This window comes from Parasteatoda tepidariorum, chromosome 12 (genome assembly GCF_982258835.1).
Source record: "Parasteatoda tepidariorum strain Cologne lab strain chromosome 12, Ptep-v5.0, whole genome shotgun sequence".
NCBI classification, from domain to species: Eukaryota; Metazoa; Arthropoda; class Arachnida; order Araneae; family Theridiidae; genus Parasteatoda; species Parasteatoda tepidariorum.
The window spans coordinates 45,596,700-45,609,841 of record NC_141766.1 but is presented as its reverse complement, the minus strand read 5'-3'; the positions used below and the strand labels follow the sequence as shown (position 1 = coordinate 45,609,841).

At 30.8% G+C, this 13,142-nt stretch overlaps 1 protein-coding gene across 4 annotated transcripts; it reads left to right on the top strand.

Moving 5' to 3' along the window:
* The first annotated feature begins 591 nt into the window (after window positions 1-591).
* On the top strand, window positions 592-11,482 carry LOC107450579 (adipocyte plasma membrane-associated protein). 4 transcript variants are annotated; one of them, XM_087156144.1, is made up of 9 exons: window positions 592-1,009; window positions 2,371-2,469; window positions 5,301-5,413; window positions 5,490-5,579; window positions 5,661-5,777; window positions 6,976-7,147; window positions 7,830-7,964; window positions 9,282-9,552; window positions 10,893-11,482. In XM_087156144.1, the coding sequence occupies exons 2-9, from the start codon at window positions 2,372-2,374 to the stop codon at window positions 11,088-11,090; spliced, it is 1,194 nt and encodes a 397-aa protein (XP_087012270.1). In that variant the 5' UTR covers window positions 592-1,009; window position 2,371; the 3' UTR covers window positions 11,091-11,482. The 4 variants fall into 4 exon arrangements, with proteins under 4 accessions (XP_087012270.1, XP_015921893.1, XP_042897996.1 ...); XM_016066407.5 differs by having other exon boundaries at window positions 595-1,060; XM_043042062.3 differs by having other exon boundaries at window positions 940-1,060; window positions 2,359-2,469.
* Window positions 11,483-13,142: the final 1,660 nt, after the last annotated feature.

Below are 13,142 nucleotides of genomic sequence, written 5' to 3'. Positions count from 1 at the left end.
TAATATAAATCTGAAAAATATAAAACTGTAAAAAGTAGGGGTTCCTACTTAAAATTTTTAAGGTTCACCGGATTCACACCAGGGGATGAGATTGGGAGGTCCAGTTAGGTATGATGGAAACGGGGAGGCAGTGGGTTCGAATACAGTAGTAACCCTGAATATATCTCAGTGCAGCCCTTCTCTAACTAGTGCCCCTTGTTTTTTTATTTGACCAGGAAAAATAAGCCAATTTTTGTATAGAGCACGCAAGTCTGTCTATGTTTGAAATAATAAAGTAAATCTCAAGTATAAAAACCATAATCAAAAATACATTCTCAATCATTGAGAATTTAAATACAAATGCAATCGTTCTATTCAAGTACTTTGTTAAAAAAGTTCTTCTGTTGCCATCACTAATAAAAATAACTAATAATGAATATTTGAGAAAGATTGGTTTCTTTTTACTGCATTCTAAAAAAACTCACATTTCTATTTAAAAGAGGAAAAAAAAAAATAAACAAGGAAACAAAGAGAGGAAAAAATTCTTCATTGTTCCGACATGAAATATAAAACATCGCGAGATAAGAAAACTTGAAAAAAAAAAAGTTAATCTTTCTCAGTCAATTTGATCAGCAAATTGTGAAGCCTTATTAATTTACGAAAGAATAGAACAAATATGTTGGTTTTATCGATCGTCAATTCAAGAAAGCAATATTTTTCCAACTTATAAAACGATAATCTACATAAAATGGGAAACCATCATATCATTCAAGATAAATATTTGATATTTTGTGATTTCCAAAGTAACTCAATAGTTATAAAAAATCGTTTGTTGCTAAGTGAAATTCAGATCTAGTTTATCTATTTTACAATCAAACGAATCCGACTCTCTGGAAAATAATTCTTTCCGATGAAGCATATAATAATGACGTCATGCTCGTTACGATGCGCGGGAAGTCTGCATTATTATGTTCACTGACTGTGAAATGTTTATAAGCTCGCATCTTAAATAGCTTCTCTGTGAAGCCAGGTCAGTTACGTTCTTTCTGCTTCTGTCCTTCGCTTTTATTCCGTTTTTAACGTAAGTTGGAACTTATAAAGTTTTTAATTCTTGTTTACTTACTCAGGTTTCCCATTGTTATCAATATTTATTGCTGTTTCATAACAGTTTTAAATTGTTTTTCTTAAGTTTTGAGCTACTGTTTCTGAAATAGAATGTTACAACTTTTAACTTTTTTTTCTGATTTTTAGAGATTATTTACTGTAATTTCTCTGACTTTACATTGTTTTATGAAATACTTAAGGACTATTTTCATAAATATTTCCATCTCTGAACTTTTATTTCTTGTTTTTGCCCAAAGTTTAAAATGCTATAGTAAGGCATGCATGTAAAATTTGCTTTTTTGAAAAAAAACCTAAGTTTTAGTTCATGTATAGAAAAAAACTAGTTCTTGGTTAAATTGGCATTTCGATCTATTTTGATAAAATTAATTTCCTATTTGCTATCCCTGACAAGTAGTATTTTTTTTTCTTATGAATTTTAACTATTTAAACAGTATTAATACCGCATTATACAAGCTATAGAAAGGGAGCATTATTTGAAGGAGATGTTGACAACAATAGTTATTGTTATTCTTCAAAACCTTTAATTCGAGTACCTAATAATTTAAAAAAAAAAACAGTATTAAGGATAAAAATAACTAAACATACTTAATAACTGTGTCTAACCCTCCTATTTTTATTTAAGGTAAATACTGTTTCTGTGACCCCGATGCCACCACCAGTAATGTGTCACCCTCAGTTTTTGTTTTGGGAACAAAACATATTGAATTTTTGTCAAGTTTAGCAGTTTCTCGCTTTTTTTTTTATTATTCCCAAACCTATAGTTTCTTAAACACTTATCGGAGGAAGGCATGCGAAAAGACTTTCATTATAGGACTTTGAAGGTATCGTTTTGCTAAGTTTGAGGAATCTTATGACATAACACACTATTCTGTGGAAAAACTTAATCTGATATTTCTTCGTGGCTGATAAGTTTGATAGAATTTTTATTTTTCGTTTAAATTTTTATCACTGTTGATAAGTAACAATTAATCTGAGTTCCTCCCTAACACTGCAGTTTGTTTCCTTATTAATTAACTTTAGCTGAAATTACTTAATTTTTGCATGTTTTATTTTTGGTATTCGTTTTAAAGTGGAGTTGTTTGACTGAATCTGAGAGGTGAAAATATTCAGTAAAAATTTTTAGAAATAATTTTATATTATATTAATTTTTTTAAAAATTATATCTGGATTAAGGAGCTTTTAAATCTATATTAAATTCACAAATTTGATAGATAACTTTAAAACTATTTTGACATTTTTCAGTATTACTAACAGTTTGTTTTTTAGCATGAAGACTTTGCTACTAGCTGGTGCTATTGTGCCAATAGCTTATGTATTTTTAATGTATTCCCCAACGTTGCTGGATTTCAACCCAACCGCGTACAGGTAATGTTATTTTAAATAACCAGTTTTGAAGAAAAACTAATTCTTAAAATACTCGATTACTGTAAGTTTATTTTTAGCGCAAATGTTAAATGTGATAAAATGCAAATTTTTAATTAAAACTCTGAAATTTTAATTAATCTTTTTTGTTCTTTAATCTCATTATCTCATCAAATGTTAAAGTTTTAATCAAAGCGTTTAAATTTGTGCTATCGAAATAGATTCAATATTGCTCAGTCTGGTATGTTGAAAATAAAATCAAAGATTTGAAATTTAAAAAATTCCAGTTTTCCTTATAATTAGAGTTACCGTAATAGGAAAAATTTTTCTTTTTGTAAGTGGCAAGAATTGGCTAAAACCTACACAAAGTAGTTTTGATTATAAAATTAAAGGATTCGTTTCTGTGAATGGTTTAGTTCGGATTATTCAAGAATTCACTAACATGACAGAAATTCTCTCATTTATCGTAAAAAAAAAAAAAGTCATACGGAATACATAGTTATTGCCTAAATGGCATCATTAGATAAACTCGACGTAAGTTAAGGCAGTATTCTAGTAAATTTGACTGGAGTAAATGGTACATGTAGCAGTGATTTTTCGATTTTTAAAGTAAAAAAGTCACAAAATTTATGTAAGTACCCAAACTGTTTTTTAAATTTTGGTTCAAATTATTACAGAGCTGGCGATTTTATTTAACCCTAGATAACTAAACATTCGTTTCGTTTTTGTAGTTCTGCGAAGTTTTTTTTTCATATACTGTAAAATCTAATCTGCATCTTTTTCTAAAATCATTTATTTTACTTGCAGCTGTTTCTATTTTTGGATAAATTTAAAAACTCGAGTAAGTTTCCTAAGCATGGCCCAAAGCAAATTCTTGCCCTCAAAATGAGCGTTTTTCCTATTTTTTTTATGCTTATTAATAATTTGAAAGTGATGTCTACAAGAATGTGTTTTAAATTGCCTTGTGTAAATTTTTTAAAGCAATATACTTTTTAGAAAATTTTTTAACCTTTGTTCAAATAAAACTGATAATACAAGCTTTTATCAGTAAGAAATATAAAGCAATAAAAATTTTAATGTGTACCAATATTAGCCCATCCAGATATTTGATAAACAGTATTCAGATTTTACATGTTCGAACTATATAATTTAGTTCAGTATTTAAACGTAATAAATATACGGGTTTGTGCTAGTTAACATATACTAGCCAGTAGATATATTTTTATCTCTTCATTAAAAGTATTGATGCTGGAAACATGCTAAATATGTTTGTACATAAATTTAACAAAATATTTGATTTTGTATTGGATTTAACTAAACTACCAAAAATGTTTAAAAAACGATTTAATTTACAGTTTTCATTACCTCCATAAATCAAGATTTGTGCATCTTATATTAAGAGTATCAAGTTTTTGTAACTAATACTTTGCATAAGTTCTCACTGATACCAAAATATGGTTGTACTAGTCTCTAATATAAACTTTTCGCATTTATTGGAAAGGATGATGTATATAAAGCCAGTATGGTTTTTCGTAATGACCTTCCTTGACATTTTTAAAAGAAAGTCTAAGCCTGTTAAGGGTCTCAAAATATTTAAGTCTCAAAGCTTAGACGCAATGACAAATTAGTACGAACTAGAAGATTATAAAAATCTGTGACAAGAATACTTTCGTGTAAGTCGGGAGCCACCCGTAAACTTATAAATTTGACTTTAGGTTATTTTTCTTTTTTGAACTTTTGATCTAATTATTAGTTTGAACATTCGATTTCTAATGAGTATTTTCTTTTTCTACAATGGTTTTAAAAATAGTCTTCTGTACAGACCGACCCTAAAACACATTTTTAGAATCTTTATAAAAAATGAATATAGTGTGTACGATGGGGTTGTAAATACGAGAGAAGAGAAGATTTGAAAACTAACAAATCACTATTTAAAGAGGCAGATATACATAATATTAAAACCTGTTTGATTACAAGTTTTGAATTGAGTGTTTCTAAATGTAATCTGAACTAATGTTCCCTTCCGCAAGCGGTCTTTGATGTTTAGAACACTCTCCTTCCTTAACTATTAGGAATTGTTTGTCCTCGCTTTAATATTAACATGGCCCCCAATATGTATACTTTCTTTTTGAGACTTTTAAAAATTATAGAAAGGCTGGTGTTAGCAGAACAGCTTGTAAGCTTTTTAAGAAAGCTTGTGTTGGTTTCATATTTTCTGGTACGGTATTTACACCGAAGAGCCATTATATCATGACCGCCTGCTAATAACATGTAGGACCACCTTTAGCCCTCAAAACTGCTAGCACCAGCCGTGGTGCTAGCAGTTTTGAGGGCTAAAGGTGCTGATTGGTAGTCTGAGGTATCTGGCACCAAGCGCTCTCCAACTGGTCCTGCAATTCCCTCACATTGCAAGGGGGTTGCGTGACAGCACGAATTTGGTTTTCCAAGTAGGACCACAAATGCTCTTATTGGATTAAGGTCGGGTGTCTTTGGGGGCCAAGGCATGACTTGAAATTTACTGTTATGTTCCTCGACGATTCGATCCTTATGACATGGTGCATTCTCCTGTTAGTAAACACCATCCCCAGCAGGAAAAACTGTTGCCATGAATGGGTGAACCTGGTCTGCAGCTATGTTCAAGTAGCTTACAGACGTGAGGGATTGTTCTATGAGGATTATGGGTCCTAGTGTGACCCATGAAAACATTGTTCCTGGGCGAGAAACCATGAAAACTTGGGCGAGCCCATTGTTATAGAAGGAGGGTGGTCATAATGTAATGGCTCTTCGGTGTATATACTTGTGATGTACTAACATTGCCTTTTTAAATTTTACAGTATACCCTTCCCATCATTTGAGGGTCCTTTAGAAGAAAACTGCAAATTAAGCGAAGCTGAAATACTATTTCAGGGTGAACTACGTGGACCCGAATCGATTGTCTTTTACAAAGGTACATAATATCAATGTGAAAAAGCAATCTTATCAAATTTTTATATTTTATCGAATATTAAAATATCTTCTTGCAGGTGATTTATACACTGGATTAGAAGACGGACGAATTGTGAAGGTTAAAGATGGGAAAGTGATAACAGTTGCACAGACTGGACGTTACTGTGGTAAATAAAATTTTGCAAAATTTTTCTGTAGAATTTTTTAAAATTTGCACGATCTATTTCTAATGTTAAATTTGTACACAGAAATGCCATATGAAGAACGTCAATGCGGCAGACCATTAGGCATGAGGATAGGAAAAGATAACCTCTTATACGTCATCGATGCTTACTATGGCATATTCACGATGAACTTCACTACAGGTAAATTGGAAATACTCTGAATTTTAATTTATTTTCTGCGTAGTGTTAAAAGTATTAACTTTGCAAACTTCTTTTAGGCTGTTTAATCGTATTTTGAGTTAATTTTTTCTTAAACATTGCCTTTGTAATTCGCTAATGTTTTATGCACTAAGTGTTTTTGTTTTTAGTATGACAATAAAGTTATAAATTTTTTTATATATGAAGGGTTTAAGTAAATCCAAAACTTCAATTCTTTAGGTATGTGGAAACTCGTGTACATAGTACGAATGAACTAATTAACTTTGTTGCTGAATCCTTGAACCATAATACCAAATGCTAGTTGCTAGCATTTTTTGTTACTGCATTTTTCTGTAACTTCTAACGGTTTGAATTTGTAATTTTTTCGTATTTTTTCCTCAATTTTTTGAAATCTGATATTTTTATTACGATGCTAATACGACACGCGAATTATGACTTCGTGACGCTCTCTATTAATGACTAGTCCTCAGTTAATCCTAATTTTTTTTAAATTTTTTCCCGGTAATCTTCTATTTTTTTTTAAATTCAGTATTTTTCATACGATAATATTGCGACACTAAGTTTAAATTTGAGTTAATTTCATTTTGATTCAAGTGATTCACGACTATTTCGATAATTCATCTATTTTTTTTTTCTGATAGTTTTCTCTTTTTCGTTTCTACAAATTTCTTACGTGGTTATTTAGGTCCTTGAGGTCCTCTATATTATCTGGTTCCTATGTATTCCGATGTTATTACGACACATGCATTTTAAGTTTGACTATTCAATATTTTATGACTATGCCGTCGTAAATAACTGTCATTTTCTAATAGTTTTTAGGAAGTTATAAAAGTTATTTCTTGTCCGGGAATTTCCATAGTTTTTAAAATCGTCTAATTTGAATAAGATATCACTACAAAATTATTCGGAGTAGCGTGTTTGAGTATTTACTACTTTCAAACGAGTATAAATGTTTAAAATTACGCTTCAGTGAACGTTACATTACAATGAGTCATAGCAACGATTATGTTGAATTTTCTGCATCACAGTATTGCGATACCGCTATAAAAAATGTTGATATTAACCCAGATTTTGTTAGCATTTTTAGCACTAGGAAATTTTGCTGACATTAAGTAAAATGCCATGGCTTCAAAGTAATATCAGTTAGACAAGATATATGCTTACATTTAAATATTTTCAGGTGCTTTGACACGTATCCTTCCAAGCAGTGTCCTTGTCGATGGCGAGAAACTAAATTTCCCAGATGACTTGGATATGGATGACGAAGGAAATATATACTTTACTGATGCCTCAAAGAAATGGGACCTGGCTACTATTTACTACATGATGATAGAGTATGAGAACGGCGGCCGGTAAGTACGAAGGATTTATAACTATTCTAAGTCCTTCGAGACTAGAGCTCAGATTTTGATCACCTAAAAATGTCCTTAAAATAAAGAGCCCTTGTTATTAAAGGATTTATTTCCTGCAACATAAGCCACCAGAAATTTTCCCTTCATTAAAGTTTGAAATTCTTGATAAATTTAAAAAATAGATTAAATAATTGTTTCGATACTTGTACAGTGATTTATGATCCATTTTTGTAAAATAAGAAATCAGAATTCTTTGAACTATTAATTGCCTTTCTTACTTTCAAATGTTCAAGATTTACCCGATAGTAATTGAAACAATTTAACATCTACCGATATTGGTGCATATTTGCATAAGTCTCAAATTCCTTTTCCTTTTATTTTCCCTACCGAAAGTTCCAGGTAATTTCCGTCTTGTCAGTAGGTTCTTTCAATGGTGGACAAGGGTCATCAATATTATGTAGACTGTAATACATTAGATAGTATATTTCAGTTAAAATGCGAGGAAGCTGCAAGAATGAGCTACCACGTCTAAAAACTTTAACCCAAAAATGCTAAGATTTTTTTTAAAGAATTCTTCTTAAATACCCTAGTGCAAAAGGGTTCAAATGCAAAGAAATGTCATCTCTTAATATGAATTTTCAATTATATTTTTCCGTGACTAAAAACATTTTTTCAATTTCAGAGTTGTCAAATACAATGTACATACTGGTGAGACAAAAGTATTGATGTCAGGTCTGCACTTTCCAAATGGCTTACAATTGGCGAAGGATAAGAAATCTCTCTTGGTAAACGAGCTTATGAACAGAAGAATATTGAGGTAAATGCTTAATATATTTAGAGTGTATTGTAATACTAACGAGTATTTAACAAGAAAATTCTGAAGTTGGTAATCTAACTAGAAAAAGTCTATACAAATGGGAAGTAAACAGCTTCTATAAAACCAAATTTTAGATTTAAAGGATTTAATTCCGAAATTTTGCATTTAAAAAGTGTCACAATGGACGACTGATCGCAAAACATGGTTCCCAATAAATTATAGAAGTCTAGCATAACAGGCAGCGTTCAGTGAGTGGGGGGGGGGTCATTTTTTGTTCAGCCTGCGAAGGGACCAAGGGTGCGTGGTACCAGTCTTCGTAAAACTGTTCCGTAAAACACAAAACTTTGGGTGCAGGTCGCTGGGCTGCTCAAGCGGGAGAGCCATCCCCTCTGCAGAGGATAAAGAACGTGATCCCATATATCTTCCTCCAGAGATTCCCCCCTCCAGATCGTCGTCTATGCAGCTGCTCTAGTGCGACGTAAAATAAGTGCCTAACTCAGCGAGTTGCGTCAAAAGTGTATAGGAGTTGCGAAACAGATTACGGGTAGAATATATAACCAGGCCTCCAAGTTTACCTCAAATGTATTTTTCTTAACCAGCTTTTTATCAAGCTTTTTTTCTCTATAGTTTCGGGTTTCTGAAATTCATTGTGAATTGACTTAGTTCAATTTTTATGTTTAGAAAGCTAATTTCTAACAAATCTTGCAAATAGACAAAAATAACTTGAATATTTTATCAGAATGTTTTTTTTTTTTTTGCTTATATTTTGATAATATTAAAGATAGAGCTATAATGATTTTAAATGCTGAATTTCTAAAAATATTTAATAATCTAATTTTGTGTACAATAGATACTTTAACTGTAGATTCAATATTAATTTTTATCTATAGTTCTGCAATTCTGCTGAATGCGTATTTAGTCGATGCACACTAGGTACTAGTTTCCCTTCTAAATGTACAAATTGCTGCTGCTGTCCGTTGGTCTAAATCGGAACTTTTGTCCCTTTTTTTCCTGGTAATTAAACATGTACTAGGATAAAGAAGTTTGTATCTGCTAATTTTGTAAAAGAATAAGCTTTGGTCCCGCATTATAACAACTCTATTTAAATTCTTTTTGGTAAATTTTAATTGCTGCTAGTCTTTATATAAACTGCATTAGATACAAGATCTTTAGCTCTAACAACTAAAAACAGTGGCGCAAAAATTTTCGAGATTAATTCTACGAAAGTAAAACTCTGAAGTTAAAATTTTTGATAAGGTAGTTAAAATTTTGATAGTGTAGTTTCACAGCGTCACTTATTTACGTTTTTACTTTTAGATACTATATCAAAGGACCCAAGAAAGGAAAAGTTGAGGTGTTTGCGGATAATTTGCCTGCTGAGCCTGATAATATTCGACCTAGTCCTAGAGGATATTGGGTAGCTTTCACTTCTGCTCGAAATAGCTCTAACACTTTAATTGTAGATTCCTTGAATTCTTATCCTCAGGTCAAACGCCTATGGGTTAGACTTCATCATTCCATTGGAACTTTGCTATGGTCTTTTGCCGAACTAACTGGGCACCCAGTTGTAAAGACCTTCGCCTATAGGGTAAGACTAGCTTAAATTATTTCCATTTTAGTAATTGCTGTGCTGTGAACTTGTCATAAAGAATTAACATGAGTAATTCTATTTTTATAATTTCTGATTAACTTTATGATGGTTAGGTTTAGCTGTGCCAATCTTTGCCAAACGCTCTCTATACTAAGTATGAAAATCTAGAAAAATGTCTAAAAGGAAGCCACAATTATGTAAAAAGGAAAAGCATTTACGCCATCAAATTTTTTAATAATTTAATACTATGCTCTAGGCTTCAAAATTTTTTTTGACTTGGCATCGTTAAGGTTTAATGTAAGGGGAAATTCTCGCTTAACTATACTTATTAGAATGTATGATATTTAAATAAGGAAATCTTACAGCAATGAATGGAAAACTAATCTTTTCATTTTGTGGTATAGTGAAGTGTAACTTTTAACAGAGGGCCTAGCCAAATTCTAAATATTCACTGCAATTTAGTTCCAAATCTAAAAAATACCGGCTTTAAAGCACGCTTGTCCCTTCACCAGAAATAAGCATAGCTCGTTACGTAACAGAGTTGGGTTTAACTTCTTTCAAGTTGAGGCAAATATTTGCAACGTTAACGAAACTTAAAATTCTAAGTCTATCACTAGAAGACTTTTTTGAAGGCTCGGTTATATGAAATTCTTTTTGTGAATAAGATGCTTTTTCATAACTGCTGTGAGTTAGTAACAGTTACTCACGACTATTACGTAGTTTAAAGTCTGCACTGTTTACGATTATTTTGAAAATGGAGCAAAACGCCACTTAAGAGAAGCCGCAGTTTTGAGAAAATGCAAAGTGTTTGTCGTCTTATTTTTCAATATTTCAAAATTTACTTCAATACTGCATTATCTGGGCTCTTAAAAATTTACAAAAGCTGAGAATAAGGCAGTGATTTCGATAATTTATCCTCTGAGTGGAAAAATGTCACAAAATTGGTAATTTTTAAAAAGTTTTTAATTTTTAAGGTATTTGTACGTTCTCAAGCTCAGATAATTCACAGCAAGATGATAGTTTAATAATGAGATTGATGATATAGAGTTAATTGCTTTGCTTCAAGTATAAGACATAAACTGTGGCTATTCTATTTTCCTTCGCTATAGAGCTTCCCAAAAGCAATGTCAATTATTTGGGTCTAGAAATGGATTAAGCTTAAAATCTCGACTATAGCTTTTTTTTCTTGGTGGAACGGTGCTTAAGAAATTCCCCAAGAATTTAAAACAGGAAATTTTATGTATTTTGCTTGAAAACTAATAAATTCTAGGCTTTTGATTCAGTGGTTGTTACTTTCTGCTATAGTAAAGTCTTAAATCTAAAATTTTGTTTTCTAGTTCAAACGGGGAGATGTTATTTTACCTTTTATCCCTCGCCATGGTATTGTGATAGAATTCGATGAAAATGGAAAGATGCTTCGAAGCTTGCACTCACCTGATGGAAAGATCAATGCTTTGTCCGAAGTTAAAGAACATGAAGGATATTTGTATTTGGGATCATTCACCAATCACTACTTAGGACGCTTGAAACTATAAATTTCCGTTCATGAGCTTCAAATTTTTATCAAATTTGACAGATAGCATATTGCATGCTTATCGATAATTTTTTAAAATTTTATTTTTGACATCGTGACGCGAAGTTTACAATATGGACTAGTGTAGCTTGATGCTCTTGCAGGCTTTTGCTGGTCGAAGGTCTAGTGTTAAGTTTTATAAAATAGAAATTTTTACAATTGCCATGTGTCTGTGATAACTTATTGATTACTTTAGGCTTGGCAAGTTTTATATGTGACAAATCAGTCCTCAAATTGTGTAAACTGTTTTATCGAAAGAAATGTGAGTAAATTTACTATGATTTTATCTATATTAAGGGACAAATTTGTATTTGTTTCAAATTCTAGTCTTTAATAAAGCATCTTTATATTTTATGTGGTATTTATTTTACTTGGTTCTGTGATAACACTATAGGAATTGAATGTTTCTTAGCTCTTAAAATTTAATTTCATAATTTTTTTAAAATAGAATTTTATTAATTTAACGATTTATTTAATTTTCTATATTTTATAAAAGGCAAATATAAATCTTATTACTAATCAATGTAATGGTCAACGTTTTATTCAATACAAATGTTTAACTCATTTATTCAGACTTTATTAAATCCAACATCAAATTTATTTTAACTCTTCATTCCTTAAGATGCATAATTTCTCTTAATCACAAAATTTTTATTAGTTACAGGGTTATTAATTCTAACTTTTTTTTATTTAGCTGTAGCCAAATTTAAAATTTAATGACTCAAGGTTGGCTTGGTTTTGGCTACTTTATTTGTCAATAGATCGCCAACAATGGTTCTTAAGTGCTAGTTAGAAACAATTCAGTAGCTGCTTATTTAAAATTTTTGGCGTTAGGACTGGGGTTTCGACTATCATTCCGGTCTTAATTTTGCAAAATTTTTTAAAATGGATGTCATTTTCGTGTCTTATCCTTTGCATATGACCATATTTGTGTCTCCTAAAATTATTATCTAAAGAAAGCAACATTTTTTTGAAATATTTTTGCACAAATTTTCTGGCATAAATCCTTATTACACAAGAAGCGCAAATTTTAAACTGAACAACTATCTTCCATAAGACTATGCTAAATATCTATATAAATACTAACTGGAATAAAATCTTCACACAGTGGATGTTTTTAGTTGATGGTTATTACACACGGATGTATAAATATAGTTGTGTAGTTAGAGGGCGTCAATTCAGTCAGAGGCTTTTAAAAAATTTTCGTAAAATAATATGCTTAAATGTCGAAAATTACTTTTTGATTATAGTTTCATGGTAATCGCTTAATTTTGGAAATTAAATTTAACTTTTACCACCAAAACATAATTGCACTTTGCGATTAAGGTTGCAAGTTTGTAAGAAACAAGGGGGTCCGAAGAATATTTTGTTTTAGGTGGGGCGGGGGAAGGCGTTATAAATCTTTTTTTCTTTTTCTTTTTTTTTTTTTTTTTTTTTTTTTTTTAAGCTGCAAAATAAAGAGTTGGGGTGATATTTTTAGTCATTATGCTTTCATAAATTTTTAATTTTTTTTCGGAGTAATGGACTAATCTCATCACTTTTTTTTTATATACATCTGAAAATGATGTCGAAAAGACCCTTCTAAGGATTAACATTATGCAATAAATTACGCAGCTGCAAATCAGCTGTACGAACTACAGATTAGTATGTTTCTTTTTAAATAAATCCAAAACTTTCTCTCTCTCTCTGCAATAATTTTTGTACAAATGTTTTCAATATTCTTTTCTCCATCAATATTCGATTCGTTTAGTCAATTGATAATCTTAATCGTCATACATATCTGTCCTTTCTCTGGTTTATTGATTATCTTTTGGTTGTTAATTTTGATTTTGAATTTTCTAAATGTAACTCTTAAAATTAATAAATATAGACAAATTTCCTTTGAACTTTTTGACAAAAGAAATTATTTTTGCTTAAAAATATGGATTTTAATTCCAATTTAGACTAACTATTTCTCCATATAATTACCAATTAGGTTCTTAAATTTGAGAAATAACTCCAATTGTGAAGGATT

Bases quoted from the DNA above. Each gene is read 5' to 3' on its own strand.
- LOC107450579 (XM_087156144.1), top strand. From the start codon at position 2,372: ATGAAGACTTTGCTACTAGCTGGTGCTATTGTGCCAATAGCTTATGTA. The intron at 2,470-5,300 runs GTAATGTTATTT...TAAATTTTACAG, and splicing joins TTCAACCCAACCGCGTACAG to TATACCCTTCCCATCATTTG. The intron at 7,965-9,281 runs GTAAATGCTTAA...TTTTACTTTTAG, and splicing joins ATGAACAGAAGAATATTGAG to ATACTATATCAAAGGACCCA.